General features: G+C 31.0%; 1 protein-coding gene across 1 annotated transcript; it reads right to left on the reverse strand.

The window, feature by feature from the left end:
• Positions 1–2,922: 2,922 nt before the first annotated feature.
• LOC138935495 (G-protein coupled receptor dmsr-1) lies at positions 2,923–17,812 on the reverse strand. The gene is made up of 2 exons (XM_070300122.1): positions 16,445–17,812; positions 2,923–3,786 (listed from the first exon to the last, which is right to left on the reverse strand). Exons 1-2 carry the CDS (start codon positions 17,478–17,480, stop codon positions 3,575–3,577), a joined length of 1,248 nt encoding a protein of 415 aa, XP_070156223.1. The 5' UTR covers positions 17,481–17,812; the 3' UTR covers positions 2,923–3,574.
• Between the last annotated feature and the right edge of the window lie 1,802 nt (positions 17,813–19,614).

A 19,614-nucleotide genomic window follows, 5' to 3' on the forward strand; every position in this document is an offset into this window, starting at 1 on the left:
CAGAGTATTAAAATAAGATAGATTAAGGTGTATGATGTGTGCATTTATAATAAACAGAAATAAATACAATAAATGTAGTTTTATTGCGAAAAAAATTTCGCAATTGGAAAACGAAATAAGTGAAAAATATATTATAGTCGCGTGAAAAAGTATTATCAAAAAATAATTATGAAACTAAAATCAAAATTATAAGAATAGAATATACGCGGAAACTAATAATGCGGTGCCTTTAACAATGACAGCCGAAAATGACTGTGATATAAAAAAATGAATAGCCGGTCGATGACAAAGCCTGTAGAGAGAAAATTCACAATCGCGACAATTTATCGAGCCCGCGCGCGTGGGCAAGGATTCAAATAAATAAAAATCCAACAGGAAACTTTATGTATTCGTGCTACTTACACAGCGGTTTTATTCAAGATGATAAAGTTAGCCACGAATGGAAGACGATTAATCGTGGCGATTTTTCATGTCGCGTAGTAATCGCGGCAATTCGGTTTAGAAGTGCTTTATCGAATAGATGGACTGAAGCGAGTTCTAATTTATTGCAGCAACATCATTCCTGTAGAATTTTATTCCTAAAAATAAAAATAAAAATAAAAATAAAATCTCTTGCTTTTTCGCGGTCTCTACGATGTCGATAAAAATATCTAGTGTGTTGAACGTATAGCTCCGCAATAATAAACACAAACGCGAAACTATAAACAATTTGATTATTACACCCGCGTATGGCACGCGCTCTTGAAATCGAGAGAGTGAGTGCCACTTATTTCTCTCTCGTTTCATCCCAGATATTTGATATTACAAGATTAACAAGACTCAAACTTTTTGTTTTGAATAAATTTGATCGAATAGTTTGATTTATTGTTGCCCGATGAGAGATGAAAATGCATGTCTCAAACAATTTTAAATATATTTATAAAAATGTGGGAGAAAGATTTGAAAATATATATATTTTTTCATAAAAAAATCACATACACACATATATCTAATTTATATATATTAATAGTTGTTTAAAAAAAATATTGCTAAATATTGCGAGCATTTAAATGAGAAAATAAATTATACAATATATATATTTCAAATTCTTTGTATAAAAAGTAAATCAATAAAAATACATATTTATGAAGAAAGTAAATATAACAGACTTTTGCTTTAATGAATGCAATTGCTTATGATGTTAATAATATATAGATCATCTTGGTTAATAACAAGAGCGATGTCATTATGATACTGTATTGTAATTGTTTTTATCCTTTTTTATAATTGTAAATTGCAAAATTAATATTTTAATTATAATAGCCTTCGCAAAATTTCTCGCATTAAAAGGGACACAAAGATAGCTGAAAAAGAAATACAATACTTTGTGTAAAGATTTTTTTGTTACTTTTTAAAAGTAAAATGCAAATTATCAATGTAATTTGTATTTAGCTTGAGCAAAGGAGGAGGAAGTTGCGTCGAGAAGATTCTTTTTTAATATTTAATTGCATAAATATGAATCGCAAAGCAAGACTGTCCTTTAGCCGATGCGAATTCTACTTTTCGCATTGCATCGTTAATTATGTTAATTACGTTTTCACGGCTCAGCTTTCCAATAATTTTATGATACAGTTGCTTATCTGTTTTGTAGATTGGTAAAACAATAAGCTAACTTTTGCAATCCATACGTAATGAAAGCGAGTATTTAATTATTCTACTTTGAATTATTTTCAATAGTTTGTCTCTGTATTTTACATGTAAAACTAATTTGTTATGTTTATTATTCTGAATACATATACATATTTCCACTAAAGAGCTTGTGATAAATATTTTTGAATAATGTTTACATAAATGTCCAATGGCAATTAAACATTTTTTCAAACGAAACATAAATTAAGAACGTACACATTCTTTTTAAATTTTTTTACAAAAAAAAAAAAAAAAATTATCTCTAGTGTGAAATTATATATATTATGATAATTGAAATATTTTTTCAAACAAACCGGAGATATTATAAATAAACGCTAAGCGCATGTTTTCTAAAAACATCTTAAAGAAAAAAAAAAGTTGCTTTTAAGCCTCTAGCAAAAAGAAATAGTCGATAATATCTTTAGATATTATCATATTGCGCATTAATCTGTATTAAAAGATTGTAAGCTATTTAAGCTTTAAACAGTTACTGAATTTGCTCAAAAATAACGCTTTTCATTTTTCAGTTTATAATGTTTAATTAGTTAAGTAAATTAACGGAAAATTGCGTTTTATTAACTGTAGAAAATTGTATCTTATTATAGAGGTGTGATGCATCGTAATAATCTTTCACTGCAAATTTTGAACTAATTAAGCACAATTTAATAGCTGCGCTTTATTACATTTCAATTAAACAGTTCTATTAGCTAACTATGAACAATTTACTTGGCGCACGATAATTTAAATGTTTCTATTATTGTATGCATATATATATATATATATATATATATATATATATATATATATATATGAAACACAAATAGAATTTAGTTTCATTGTGGACCAACGTAATTATTAATTACGTAAGTTCTCTGAATAGGCAAGAACTTTGAATAAACTAAATAAAACAATGAACAAATAAAAATAAAATTGATTATTTACTTAGTTTATGATTTGATTAAAATTGATTATATTGATTAATCGATAATATAAATATTGAAACGCGTACAAAGAGTTAACAGAAATCGGAAATAATAAAGTAATCTTTTGACAAATATTTTTTTTTATCATGAGAATGCCGTGTGATTAATTATAAGATAATTCTCTTTCTTCATATATTTCACGGTCTAACTTTTTACAAACTTTGAAATCTTGTTCAACTGTAACGGTGATGAGGGGGTATAAGCAGACCAGGTGCATAGTGATATATAATCTTTTGTTTTTCTTTGTATAATACATATATATTATAATTAAAAATGAGATGTTTATAAATGGCTATAATCATTCACGTGATTATATTCATTAGTGTCATCATTGCTTATGTTCCACCACTGAAGGATTGAAAATTTTTTAACTCTTCCTGTCTAAAAATATCTAGCGTGTGAAGGATCACGTTATAAAATTACCAATGATAGTAATCTGGCAGCTCTTGTCAAGCGCTTTCACGTATCTATCACATCTGTTTTTAAATATGACACATTATTGTGCGTATCGTTAATTAATCGGACGCGTCCGATGATCTGCTGATTGATTGTAATATAAATAAGTAATTTACAAAATTGAAAAGAAACATATTGGAAAAACATAGCGGTTCACCAACCAACTTAAGTAAATATTTGTTACATATCTGGTATGTCGTATGTCTGGGATGAAGCTGATGCTCGAAAAGCGCCTCGGGCGTTGCAAAGTTCACGCAACGACGATGCAATTAGGACCAGTGGCAGTAGCGAGCAAATAAATTTCACCTCTCTTTGCTTGGCGCTATGTTTGCACAAGTAACTGTGGCGAATCGCGGAGGAAACAACCTCCTTCAATTCGCGGACTTGCAATACGCATGTCTGAAAGGGAGCTAATTAGCGAGCTCTCTTTACATCGGATAGCAAAAGGTCCGTTGATTTCTTCGGCGCTAGACCTGAGTGACCTGGGTCACCGTGTGATTAGTTCCGGTATGTCCGTTGTTCTCCATCGGCTGATGGGGCACCGCCATCCATCTGCCGATCAGCCGCCATCGGCTACAGAACAGTTGATTAAAGGTCATGCGAAATTGACGGCTCATAGTGCAATACAGGATGAAGTTGATGGCCGAGTTTATGAGTGTCAGGATGTCTATCACGTCACCTGTCAAGAAAGGAAACAAACTTGATTAGCACAATTTTGAAATGATTGAGAATGACTTATCTTTAGAAGCCTTTCCCGAATAACTCTAAAACTCTAGAACAAATTTAACAACTTTGTTTCTGAAATTTGTATAGTATAGTATATAATATTGTACAGTATATAATATTGACACGTAAGTTTCTTATTGATAAAGAAAAGTGATTTTAAAGAAATTGAACTCGGAGATTTTAAAGAAATTAAGATGCTCCTTTAATCATTTATTGACTGATTTTTCCATTTATTGACTTTGCGATTTAAATTTATCTTATAGGATCGTAAATATTATAGGTATTCGAGAATTCTTGTAAATATCTTTTAAAAAGAAGCTTTTATATGTATTAAATAGTCAAAAGTGGATTAGATTAGGGTTAAAAATCTTTTTTTTTTTTTTCTAAATATGTATACGCATTACATCCGGTTTTTTTTTTTTTTTTCGTAAATTCAAAGGCCTATATAAGTTAAATTCCGAAAGATTCGCAGATGCGAGCTTGTAGAAGTTTATTCCGCAGGCTTTACTAAAAGTTCTTTTCTGTAATTTTTTCTATAAAAGATTCGTGGAAATATCTCTTTTCGTATTTACTTTGCTGTTTTTATTTTCTTTGTCTTTCTTTAATACTCATCTTTTTTTAATTTTAAAGAGATATCGCGGCCCTCCCTTTATCATCTCGAGCACGCAATAATTCAGATTTCTGGCGCGACTCGAAAAAATCAGAGCGAGCGTCTCGATTTCAATTCAAGCGGCCGAGTCGGAAGTAAATTTTTCGCGCGAGAAGACGACGAACGCTCGTCAATATCGGAATGTCATAAATAAAGTGATATATTTTATAACACTTTATGTGCGAAAGAGAAAAAGCATGCATCTGAAAGGATACATTCTCGGCACGTGTTTGAGATTGAACGGAAGCTTTCACGTGCCGATACGAATTCTTCCGCCGGAACGGTGAAGTACATAAATTTCAAACGCGTGACGTTTCCGCGTTAAATAATGGCATCCTTGTAATAAATCGCTAAATATTTCACTACATGTGATTAACCAAATGATATTTCTGGTCGCAGGACTTTACATGAGATTATATACTCGTGCTCAGAGTGCAAATCTTAATCTGTGTTTATTATAATAATACATCATGTATCTTACCGCGCGAATATTATCTCTAAAAACACGAATATCCAAATGTTTGATAAATCCGAGCCGACGGTTGCTTTAACGGTTTGATTTAAATATGGTTTAATACAATATTTCGTATCATGTGTATATGATTATCACTTTGAAACATCATAATTTACAATTAGTAATGGCTTACGTTAAAACTGTTGTAGTCATTACGTGACTACAATAGTTTTAACGTAAGCCATTACTAATTAAAGATTAAAAAAGATAATTGATTTTTATATATAAAGTTATTAAAAATTTATCTCGTAAACTTGATGAATTTTTGTGACTTTTGATAATATATGATAATATCTGATTTTAGATAAACATAAGGTATTTTCATAAGGTAAGAGTATTAGATTAATGTTACATGACCTTTGACATTTTGATGCCTTGCAAATATACGGTATTGAAATTGTCAAATAATATTTCAAAGCGGAAGTGAATCCAGAGTTTTTCTATTATTTCTTGTGGAATTCATAAAATAATTTGATGTAGCAGCAACAAAAATCTCTTTTACTTATTAGCTCTAGAATAATATCCGGAATAATATATTATTTTAGATATTTTCTGATTTTTTAATTTATTTCTATATTTTATCATATATTGTAAAATATAAATATAAAAATAAAAAATAAGTTATATAATATAATATTATCAAAATATTATATAATATAATATTATAAAATATAAATATAAAATAAGTTATTTCTTTTTTATACTTTTTAAATTTTACTCGAAAATTTGTATAGCACAGTGCACCTTATTTCCTTAATCTGTTACCAAAAAATGAAAAAGTGTGGGATATATCATATCCATTTTCTCTCTCTTTCTCGCTTAGGGTTAGAGAAAAATGTTCTCCCGTCATACCGCATTATCGCTACGCTTTCAACGGAGCGCGTCACGTCCGTAAAACGAATCAGCATTGTCGTTCGTCGAGTCAATAGGACTGATGCAGATGCGATTCAATTTTTGTAACGATGCCGAAGTCGTTCGTGCGCGTAATTTTGTTTGGTCTTCGTTCGCGATATACAACATTGCGAATATAGTATTGTATATGACATTGTTCGACGAACGGACCGTTTGTTTCGGCGAGCAAAAAAGGAGTCCCTTCCGTGTCGTCGCATTTCAACTTTCGTTGTGTTACGCGACAGGAATGCGAATACGCGTTCCTTTTTTATCTCTTTTCGCGCTCTCTACGCGACATTTATGCGTGAATTTTACCCACCCTTTGTGTAGCACGTCCAGTGAACTTCAGCGCCGCGGGCACAAGTTGTAGACCATTCCAACAAAATCGTACGGCGTTTGCCTAAATCCGCGTTTTACGCGATGTTTAACGCGACGTTTACGTTTGTCGAGGGAAATAATAGGGAAACGTTGCGTTATACCTCGTAGGTGACCGGAATAAATGAAACGTCAAAGCAACGTCGAGCCGTGGCTCGACGTGAAACTGCCGTGGATTTTCACGCCAATTTTCTTAAATTTTCTTACATCTACATCCCAATATAATTTATAACAATTATGTATCTTAAAAAACGAAGAGTACTATAGTAGATATCTATACATGTATGTTTTAGAAATTTAGAATATAATATATATTATTATTTAATTTTTATTAAAAATTGACACGTGTTATGTTCATTTTTATCGCACAATTTTATAACGACAGATTTTTTTTATTGATACGGGATTGAGTCTTTAAATAATAAAAGTTAAAAGTGTAACAATTTATATATAATATTCTAGATGATCTTAAGATATAATAATGATTTATTCATGATACGCCACGATTTAACAGTATTTGCACGTGCTATCTCACATTATCTATGATACGACTCGATACAATACATTCGTTAGTATTTGCTTTGCAAAAAGCCTTTGTTATTGAAGTATAACATGAACCACAAGACAATACGAATAATAGAAGAAAGTACAATATGAGTGTATATCAAATAAGACCTCACTTGCGATACCGGTATCCTTTGTTATTGCCTTGGTCGTATCGTTTTGATGTTACGTAATAAGTACGATTCAACACTCAGTATTGAGCGTTAAGTAAATACGAGAAAGAGGATTCTCGTAAGAAGAACTGAGTAACATTGCCATTGTTTTTAGAAGTGTGAAAATAGAGGAAAATAGAACGAGTAGATATTACCATTGGATTCTCGCCAATGTACATATATCTTTGTTCGAATCTCGTGATCGTTTTTTTGCTTTGTATCGAGATATCTTGCCATTTGCAATCTCTTTTATTTCCATTGGTATTTAAACAATAAACGGCGTGGCTTTAAAATAATAGACAACAAGACAAACATTTATAACGCTTTGTTCAAGACATTTGCTTCTATTTACCATGTAATAAGAAAGATGGTAGAAACATGGAATATTTTTATTACGCGTTTGTGACCTATAAAATTGAATATTTAATCTTACTTAACTTATGTGCATTGTTTAAGCTATGCATTAAAAAAAATAAAAAAATAAATTATATAGATATAGTATATTCTTATAGAAATAGCTACGTGTGTCAAAATACATTATAAGCGAATATTTTGAAATACATACTGTTGCCTTTTAATATAAATTATTTATTAAATTTTTTAATACGTAATTTTATTAGATCATATGTTAAGACAGACCCTTTCTTTGTCTAGAGTATATAATTCATTATTCTTCATAAAATTCAAACCATGAATCGAAATTCGCCAAAAGGAAATAATTTAATAATAAATCAGTTATCATAAAAATCTCTCAAACAGCAATGAAAAATACTGTATTTTATATAATTTATTCTATAAGTATTTTATGAGATTGTGTGTAATTTTTCAAAAACAGTAATATTTCAAAATTTTTATGTAATTCGATCTTTGCTAATTCAAATATGCAATAGGGAAACGATTCAATAATATAAGGCAATAAACCAGCTAAAATCAGAGGAAAAATTCTGTATTATGTAATTACACTACAGTATATTGAGAGACTATTCCCTTAATGAGATTATGCGCCATTTTTCAGATAACTACTACTTACTCCGTAGTATATTCTTTCTCTTCCTCAAGTTTTGACATCTTCACTCAGACGATTGTCTCGTCCATGTAGAAAATGAGAGAGAAAAAGAGAAAAAGAAAGAAAGATGTGTGCGCACGCGCGTGTATATTGTGTGTGTGTGAACATATATCTTCCTCCTTTTCAATAGGATTCTTGAAACATTCGGTAAGAGAGATTTGAGTAATTCTCAATCAGTAGTAGAGTAGCAGGAACAAAGCCCCAAAACTGGTTCTACCATATATGCAATCTTTATAGTTAAATCTATTACGGTATTTTTTCCTCTTGTGTGATCAGAAAAAAACTATCTCTCTCATGGATATCGATCATGAAACTTTTCACGTTTTCGCCCTAGGGAAAAGTTACATTATCGAAACCCTGATTTCGCCATTAAGCAAGAGAGAAAGAAATAGAGAACTGGAAAGATAAATTGTTTCTTTTCTCCTTTCTTTTTTTTTTTTTGCGTCTTTATATCCTCATTTAGATTCAACTTGGTGTTTTGATAACCATACGATATAATATCACATATTGAGTATGATGTCTAACACGTTTGCAGTTCGTTATAGCGGGATGTTCGCGTAGCCGTTTGTTAAATGTTGCCGCACGAACGGACATATACACTTTCACGCATTTTGTTAGGAATTTTCCGCATCCTTATATGCATAACTTTTGTGCTAAGGTATTACAATATAGTTGTGGAGATTTCTGAACTATTTCCTATTAGTCCCATATATGTGTATCGATAAATTATATAATATTTTAAATGATGAATATTGTTCTCTTAATTTATAATTTAATATTGATTATCATAAAGTGCATTTTAATATATCAAAGATAAATTAAATAATTTTGGAAAAATGATATTTTAAAAATATGAAAAAAATATCTAATTTAATATTTACTCACGTTGTATAATATGTAAATATTATATAAAAAGATTATAATAAATGCGATCGACGTTTTTAAGAGTTTGGACCGATGGACCTTAAAACACGATTTTTTTTATATATATATTAAATCCTATAAAAAAGATTATATACAATAATCAAAGTATTGATAGATAAAAGAAAGTATTCGTAGATAAAAGGAATAAAATTAATGCTATTAGCGTAGCGTCTATAAAAAATGGATAAACTTTTAATACTATTATTGCTTGAAATATGCGTACACTTTATTAGTGAACTCGGAAAATATTTCTTACGTTTAATCTCACGCGAAGATGACAGAGTACAAGAACCGTGGTAACTTTTTACGTATCTTTATGTCAAAGGAAGTACTATACGTAATTATACATAATTATATCATAAAAATCGTATGTGTTACAACACATTTCATACTTTGTATTTTTAAGTAATGGTGACGTTATTAAATTTACGTCTCTGTTATAAGATTTCTTCAATAGAACTTTCAAAATTGAAATAATATGCATATGTAAACTAGTCGGATTTATCCGGCAAAAAATTTGACGTGATTCAATTTCGTTTTTATCAATTTTAAAAGTGAATAAATATATTGAAGTTTGATGATATTTTCTCTTTATAGATATTAAGATTATTTATCGCTGGGAAAAATCATATTTCCGTGAAAAGCAATTTAATTTCGTTTTGACAACTTTTGATTGGTAGCGCTATCGGGAAAATAGTTATTTGTCAATAAAAATTAATAAATTAACAGAAGAGAAAGAGGAAGTACTTGATTAAAAATATATTAAAAGTATATAAGCTTTTGCTCATATTTTTATATTCGTAGGATTTATTATGCCGCGATTATATTATGATATCCCGACTTATTTTTCTTATGTAAAAAATTTCATTTATAAAACAAAATGAAAGCTTTTCACGTACTGTCTACGTACTACATTTTCTTTGGCAATAGTAATATCAATATTTTATATTCACCGGTCTTGTATAAAGTTTCGAAGTGTCTTTTAAGAAATTTAGTAAGATGATATACATAATGTTCCATTTTGATTAAATATATCGGTTACTGTTAGTAGAAGTATAAGAACATATGCAATCAAATTTATTTTTAATGTAAATTTTTCTTAATTAACTTTTCTTGTGTAATAATTTAATTAATTAAACTTGTGTTTTGTACCATGACGAAATTACTTTACAATCGTTTTGCAAAATAAATGAATAACGAGTTCATATTTATATTATTGTATTTTGTATTGAAGACTTAAACTCGTAAAATTCATGACTAAATTACTTGAGTTCTGTTGTGTATGTAATCATTAATAAAAGACAGCATTTCTTTTTTAAAGAATTCGATTATTTTTTTATATTCACATTAAATATACAATCATAGATCGTAATAATGTCGCTTATTATATTTGAAAAGAATGTATCCAACATACCTTATTATAATCTGTCATTATTTTTTAACGTATAATTCTTTTTGATAAAAGAAAGATAAAAGAATAATATAAGTAAAAAAATATATAGTAAGAGGGAATGTGTAAAGTATGTGAATTAAATTATTTCTTATATTAGGCTTACAGTAATAAGCTTATAGACTAATTATATTGATGCATCTAAATGTATGCAGAAGCGTATATGTGGCAAAGTATATTTTTATAGGCACGACGTGGAAACATCTATACATTTTACATAGCTAATTGTCGGTATGACTTTTATTCGCAATTTCGTTAGCTGTTTATTATTGACGAACGAAAGGGGAAATGACGTGTTATTATTCATGAGCTACATTCTCTCCTTGGACATCCTTCATGGATAGCGCTATATCGTACTCGTTATTCTCAGTAGCGTGCCAAGATAATGCGCGACGTGATGTCGCGTTTATGTCAGTTGGAGTTATTGCGGAATCAGTAACTTCCTTGTCAGTGTTCTCTTTCGTTGTTATTATGCCATGTCAAATTATGCACGCTTTCGTACGCTTATTAGATGGAATCATTCATTAACAAGGATTTATATTTTTACTCTCTACTTTACTATGTCTCGTTATCCCTCTCTCCCTTTCTGTTACGTTATATTAATAATATCGTAATTATCTTTGTATTTTTGCACAACCTTTTTATTAAATGCTTCACGCCGTTCCCTATTTGGCCGATCTAGGCACAGAGTATTGTCTCTCTGTATACAGTTTTACAAAAGTACTACATTTTCAAATTAAGATTTTATTTCATCACACTGAAATTTGAATTGTAAGCTTCGCACTCGACAACTATTACTCTTGTATTTTTGCGAATTTATTAGATGATATTAGAGATATCAGATGGTTCGGAAAAATTTAAATTATAAATTCATTATTTTGGAAGAGCCCCATAGCTACCCTTTCCACATTCTGAACCGCGCATTATTGATTATGTACATTAATCGAGCTTTTGTAATGTCAATGGAGATTGCACAAAACAGACAACGTATATTATCTGCAGCCATTTAGTATGTTATAGAATCGTTGGCAAAGCCATCTCCATTTGTTGTTGCAAGAGTAGTAGCGTTTGTTGTTTTTAAATTATGCATTTTGTTGACGCAAAGTACAGTCAGGGGAGTTAAAGAATCCCACATTACATCCCCATCACGGATAGCGAAACGCGAACCGCCCGTTAACGTCGCGCTAATAGGGATAAAAGTATTATTCAATACGAACTGTCGTAATGTGTTTTACATGCCCGATAACACGGTTGTTACGAACGCAAAAAAGTTAACAGCGGCAAATGCCGTAAATGCTGTGATGACGGAAATTATATCTCGAGTTATTATCGTGCCCATCATAATGTCAAGCGAATAAAATTTATCGGATATCGTTAAAGGCGCAACGGATCATAAAAAATTAATTTAAAATTTTTATTTATATTTTTTGTCGAGATTGGTATGCAAGATCGATATATATATATATTGTGTTGTCAAAATAATCCTTTCAAATACATAAGATTGTTACGTTGAGTTTCTCCCGCTGGTTTCTCGACAATAATATACGCAAATAATCGTACGTAATGCAAATTTTCTTTCTTTGCCAAACGCGCCAATATCTGCGCACATGTCACTTCCATAAAGATATTTATTTATTTTATTTTTTCGTTTGCGCAACATGATGTGCAGTGTGCATGTGCATGTTGTGCAATACGTGACGTGAAATTTTTATGTCGGAACTTCTACCGGATCTAACATTGCTGCATATTGAAATTCGAATACCTAGGGATTAGATACTGTATATAAGATACGATGAAGAAAAGTATATTCCATTTGCTAATAAATTGGCAAGTGGAAGATATTTTTGTTCGCTAGATTATGAACTTGGCATATTCGAGCAAACCAGCGTGAAATTAGTTTCAGCCGACTTATTTGCAGAGTTTCCGAGCACAAAGTTTAATTTGATTGTCTTATGAGGACATAGTTACATGTAACTTTGGACTCTTTTATTTAAAAAATGATGAAAGTAGAAATAGACTGATAAATTTAACAAATTGACTAGTTTAGTTACCTGTTTTTTTTTTCCGAAACTTAATAATTGTTTTAATTTCGCTTTATAAAGGCCGGCTGCTCACGAGAAGCAAAAAGGCGCATAAAGCCGCGTTAATTTACTGCGCGTTTAAACAGTAGATAATAATGAAGCAATGCACACATATGTGCGATGACGTTGCATCAAATCACTATGTATGTACATTGCTTTATTATACTAGATACTGCTTAAACGTATGTCAAATCAACCCAACCCCGTCCATGCGTCTTTCTGTCGCTCGTGTATAGATAGCTAAAGCGAGATGAAAGCTTGTATTTTACGCGAAACCCCGGGGTTAAATAGAAGTGAGTAACATTGCAGCGTATCGACATATTGTGTATGCGATGCTTGTTGTATACGACCGCGGCATTGATGAAAGTACGTGTATTAATTAGAATACGCCAATCGGAGATGGGACACAAATGTAACGAGATTATACAATATGAGACACTAGTTGCATATCAAAAGTTACACTGTATGAAAATGTAGATGTGCAAAATCAGTTATTGTTCGTAGAATTGACAAACATATGTATATGTGAGATGAATTCATACTTTATCTGATATTTAAAAATTTCGAGAATTCATTAACTTTACATATTTCAATTTTTTAATTTCAAAAATTTATTAACTTTATGTATTTCGATCTTTCGATTTTAAATATTTCTTTAAGATTCTAGATAAAAAAAATTAACTTGGAGATAATTTTTTAAATTTTTAATTTAAGCGCGCGTTTAATATATTATATAAGACTTATATACATCTAATTATATATGTACATTTTTATATATAATATGTACATTATATATAATTAGTTCTTGTATCTAAAATGTGAATATTTAAGTAGATGAAATTATTTGAATATTTATTAATGTCGTATAGCCATCATACATTTTTTTTTTCTTTATCAGTAATTACGATTTATATAGAAATAATAAAAAATGGTATTTGTGGTTAAATATAAAATATATCTCCGATAAAATTAATGAAGATTTATGTTTTTTTCCGATGTCTCGTTCGATGTGATTTGCATTCTATTATGCAGATCCCCAATTCATTTTTGCTAACATACAGAGGGCAAAGAAAGGGAAGTTTGTGACTGCAAGAGATACATATTTATGGAATTGCGCGAGGTTCTAAATCATAATGATACGTGTGTCACCTATACCTCTTTTTTTTTATAGAACTATTTCGCAAAAATGTACAAATATGCTCCTGACAATTGGATCGTGAAGATCAAAAGAAAACTATTATAATTGCAATGAAATAAAGAATGAATTATCGTACGATTTTCTTTCGGATATGAAAAAGATATGCTCTTCTGTCATTTCTTGAAGTAATTAGTAAAATTTATTTCATGTACAATAACATATTAATAAAAAGTACGAACTTTAAAAAAATGAGAGAGATTTGGAACTTTCGGAATTTCATATAACATATTTGCAAAGTTTCAATATTTGAAAGCAAGTTCCTTTTTCCCGGTTTAAAATTCAAACGGAGTAAAAATAGATCTTATTATGTCACATTTGAATATAACGGAGAAGATTTCGCATTTTATGTGAAGGTCTTCTCGAATCTTTGATATTATAATTTCGTGACATGCTCCATCCATAATAAAGAGAGAGAGAGAGAGAGAGAGAGAGAGAGAGATTGATTTTTTTCGCATTTGTTATGTTATATGAAAAAAAAGAAATAAACAATATTAAATTGTTGTTTCATTATATCTTCTTTTCTTATTTTTTTTTTTATATATATTTTAATCTTCCTATAAAAGAAAATAAATCACTTTTACGATTTCTATTAAAATAAATCTAATAATCTAACAAACTACATTTTTTCACACACTTTAGTGATAATAATTCTGAAATGTACTATTTGAGAAACCGCTTTTATATAAAAGTAATATAATAAGATGAAATTTATATTGCGTGTTAGAAAATACTTTACAATATAGTTTGAATAATAAATGATTTAAAAGATATATTAATATATGCATTATTCTTTTTAAAAAGATCTGCTATGTTTTCAATCACATACATTTCGTAACGATTTTATAGCGACATTTAATATATGAAAATGTAAAATGCAGTTTAACTGTGATGACGATATAAATGTTAACGTAAATATAAATATTGACGTAATAAACATATTTAATATTCGTGAAATGTATAATTTAGTCTGTATATCGTTTTCGCCTCAGTTTTATATTTCAAGTACAAGACATTGTAATATCAAAAGTATCAATTATACAAATTATAAATCGCTTTTCTGAAAAATTTCCTATTTCGAGAGGCGTTCTTTAAAGATTTTCCTTTTTTTTATTTAAATATGAAAAAAAAAAAAAGATTAATTAATAAACTTAATTTTTAATGATTAATTTAAAAATAAAATTAAATATAAAATCATTTTTAATTATTAATAGCAAATATGAAATCTTAGGAATTTTGCATCCGTCACACTCTCTTGGCAATTTTTAAATAAATCTTTCTTTTAAATGATATATCTCAAATAGAGAGATTGCGTTTAATAAAAACTTCTTTACACAAATTATGGGACTGTTATTTTTCGCGCCCTCTTACTTCTGATAAAAAACTTTTATGGTCGAAGTTTTATCGTAAATGTCGAGTGTGCAGTGGTGTATTTATAGTGCATCTGCAAACGAGATGTCTCGCAATCATAAATAAATTTGCGAAATTCACAGCAATCATTCAAAGTCGGAAATCTGTGTCCGTTTTCGCGGCATGAAATTTGATCGATTTTTGTTTTTGAATCGCGCAAGCCCAATTTTCGTCAATAAAAAGAGACTTTCATCAGTATAACTCTGTCATTGGCTCTCTCTCTCTCTCTCTCTCTCTCTCTCTCTCTCTCCTGGTTTAATAAATAAATAATATTTTATTTTTAATAATATCATTTCTTATCAACAATACACACACACACGCACACATACAATAGGATTATTTACGATGTACTAATAGAGATGTATAATGTGGTGTGTAAGAGAAGCTAATAATTTTGCATTTGAAATAAATCAGCAATCATTAAAACTTTTAGTTAGAAATGATACACTGCGAGGTAATACAAAAGAGAATTGTATAACATGCATACCATATAAATGATCGATAGCAAATATATATTTACATTTCCATTAAAACCCATTATTGCTAAGCTACATAGAAACTAGTTTAAATTGAGAATATATAATGAGAAAGTAAAAATGTATCTCTAACATACACATACACATATACGCTATATGAAATGAATAATAGCATAACACAGTTGTTATCTTTTAGAATTTAAAATTTGAACCGGTAATTTTTCAATAGTAGTACAATACTTTATGTGCTCAAAATTTATCTTTGTAATTTTATTTCTTTAAATACTTCTATAACTATACTTCTTATTTCTAATCTTAACAAGAAACTAAAACAAAATTTTAAAAAAAGAATACGTAGTTGCAAAAAATTAAAAAATATTACGTAGTATATATTTTGATATACATATATAATAAAAGTATAAATTCTGATAACTATAATAAATAAGAGAGAATATTAATATTCATGAAAAATACAATTGCAAAAGATTCAAATATTCAAGAAGGTTTTAAATATTCTCAATACATTCGAATATTATATTTGCAATTGTAATGTTAACATCTATGTATAAATGTCGGAAAAAGCTGAACAAACAAAGCGATAATAATTGCTAAAAATACAAATAGCGCGAGCAAGGAGTTTAGTATTATATATAATTAATATATTGACACTAATTATATATATATATATATGTGTACAAAAACATTAGAAATTAAATAAAATTTTTTACATGTTGAATAAGAGAAAAATAAGATAAGAATCTTTATATATGAAAAGATTTAAATGTTTAATAAGAACTTTTCTCTTGAAACTGCAACTTGTAAATTATTATACTCGCGGTTACAATTGATACGTGTCAACATTACCTAACTTAACGTAGCATGTATTGAAGAATCCCGTGCCCAGCGTAACGCTGAGCAGTCCCAAAATGCCTTGCGGCATTTCTGTGAAGAGAAACAGCATGAGCACCACCAGCAACATATTCGTAGTCCTGTCAGTCTGTCTTTCTTTTTCGGTGCTTTTTCTTTTTTTCTTGGGTTTCTCGCAGCTATGTTTTTTACCGTTACTCATCTTGATAGCGGTGTTCTTCGTAGTAAGTTTCTTTCGCCTCCGTTTAGCCTCCAGCAACACCTTGAATAGTTTGATACTCAACACTGTTAATGCCACACACGGTATCAGCTTAATTACCACACTGTAAATCCAGAAGTTAACGTCCTTGAGAACATTGCCCATCGGGGTCTCGGTGAGCCTTACAAAGTACAGCGTGGTGTTGGTTACGCCCTCAAGAGACATGATCGTATCGTTGGATGTCTGCCGGAACTTTGTCAGATTTACGCTCATCCCCTGCTCGTCCAGCATCTCCACTCGCGATATCATCTCGGTATTGATGTAAAGCGGTATGCAGAGTATTGGACAGCATATGTAGACGCCAGCGATTACCAGGAAGGTGCGCTTGTCGCTACACCACTCACGATTACGCTGTGAATGCGCTACTGCTATGTATCTCCAGACTGCCAAGATTACCGTCAAGAAAATCGAGATTGTGTGACACACCTGGCCGAAATTCGAGTGAAATAATACAAAGACGCTCCAGCTGTAAGTGAACATGTCTCTACGGGACCGTTTATAGATGTACATGTGGATCGCGTAGGGGATATATTCGATCATCACGAAAAGATCGGCCACGGCAAGACCGGTGAGGATCATGTTGGTGGGCGATTGCATCTCGCGACGCGTCAGTACAACAATGTTGAGGACGTTGGCGATCGAGCCGAATGTACACACCAACAAACTGGCCCATCCGTGCACCTGTACGTACCAATCGTAGAAAGATTCGAATCCAGAACCGCAGTACTCGGTGAACGCCGAAGCTGTCGGCGTGAAGTTCTGGGTGGAATTCATTCCTGGAAGGTGAGGGTAGTCTTGCGGGCGTGCAAAGCCCTTACGTGAGGCGCGAAGAGATCAACGAACTTTTTATTTTCCGCGAGTCTCGGAGCTTTGTTCCTTTTTGGCTGGATCATTACCATCCGTATGACAACTTCTCCCGTTGTGTCTTCATGAAGAGCGTCATACAGATGAATTATCGTATATGGAGGATAAGTATCCGATATAAAAAAAAATGATAATCTAATCGCTATTACGTGAAATTACATCAAGGATTGATAATTATGTTGCGACGCGGTCAATAATTTATATTTCAATACTGAAAGTTATCACTGTCATATTATAACCAAGACAATTATCAGATTAAAGTCAGTTATATTAATAATCTATAATAATCTATAATCATTCTTCATTTAGCAATGTTAATTATATCATTAATTTGTAACAGTTATGTTAGAAATTCAGAAACGGAAGTATTGGTACATTTTATTGCGATCGAGAAGACATTTTCGTCATTCTCTCGATGTCTCTCTTCGGTGACTCGATGAGAATAATGAAATCTTAATGTCTATTCATAAAAATATACACCGCAATCTTCAATTCGCTTTACAATTTCGGTCGATTACTTTCGACCGGAAGAGAAGATTTGTCGTTCGCTGATTTCAAGCGCCGAGGAAACATGATAACTCTTTTGGATTTTTTGAACTGAAAATCGCGCGATAACTTTGAGATGATTCGTTTTCGTCTATGTCTATGCGATAGGGTAGGGAAAAAGATAAAGTTACCACACATTTGAAGTATCTCTCCCTTGATCTGGCTCAAACGATCATGATACGTTACTGGCGAAACTTTTACGTTGTCAAAGGGAGCGCGGTAAAATATTTAACTTGTGTATTTCTTTCATTTGACAATCTGATGTTTTTAAAAAAGCGTAGTATCAGTATCGGCATACGATTCGATTCTTATATTTTATATTTTGGAATATTTCAGTATTTAACAGATACAAATTTATGTCAAGTGCATCAATAATATCTTCGTACAAGTTTTTACATTTTTATTTTTTCCTTATAACAATAAAGATCTTAATAATCTTTTTTTTTTTTTTTTTTAATTAAATTACTTTCAAATTTAATAAAATTTAATATCTAACGTTAATATTGAATAATGTTGCTATTAATTAATGTTGACAGGACGATAAAATTAACTTATTTTCCTAAGATTAATCGCACATAGGAAACCGTGGTACCGCAACTTTACGGACGAATCGACTTTTTGCATGTCGCGTGCAGAGTCACAATGTCATATGACACGTGCGGCTAGTAACATGTGTAGGAGCGGCGCTTTAGCTGTTAATCGTGGTTGCCGCACCTTCATGTAATGCCATGGATCCTCGAATGTCATAGAAACACTTTCCTATGCACAATATGTTTTAACTACTCGAGCACGAAATGAGCATTACCATCAATCTGAACGAAGAGGCGCACGAACATACGCTTTTGATTCTCCACTTGTCTCGCCCGCGATTGAATTATCATCCCCACCCTAATTGATCACTTAAACGATTGCGGAAACGTCGATGGTTAAAATTACATCGGGTGTTATAAGTTCAGATCGGCGTAATATATCTTGGCGCTTATCTCTTCTCGGGATGTTTTAATTCTCGATGATCATCGTACCTTCGCACAGATTTTTATGTAATTTTTTTGCATTCCACGCAATTTTATCGCGAACAGCACAGCTGTTTTGCGTCAAGTGGAAGAACGTCGCGCGACTAACGCAAACGTTGGCGTCCGGACGCCGAATGAAGCGAAAAGGCGTCGTGACGCCTCGTATGCTGGAATGGGGTAGCTCTTGCGCCTGCGTTGATCCAATTTTCCATTCTAGTCTTCTTCTATCTCTTTGTGTATTTCCGTTTCTCCTCTTCTCTACATTCTTCTTTAATATTGTCCTTTTTCGTCTATCAAAGCAATTCTTCGTATCCTCGTAACGAAAGCAGAGTCGGCTATCCTTCGAAATGATCTAGAAATCTTGAATATACGTAATCTGGAAAGGGCTGTAATAAACCGACTAGAAATTTAAATATTTCCATGAAATAGTTCTGCGTGATCCGATTCGAACGAGTCAACTGCTTTTCTGGCAAAACTTTATAAAA

This window comes from Polyergus mexicanus, unplaced genomic scaffold (assembly GCF_030449975.1).
Source record: "Polyergus mexicanus isolate NDT 795.1 unplaced genomic scaffold, iyPolMexi1.0 SCAF_8, whole genome shotgun sequence".
In the NCBI taxonomy this organism is placed as follows: domain Eukaryota; kingdom Metazoa; phylum Arthropoda; class Insecta; order Hymenoptera; family Formicidae; genus Polyergus; species Polyergus mexicanus.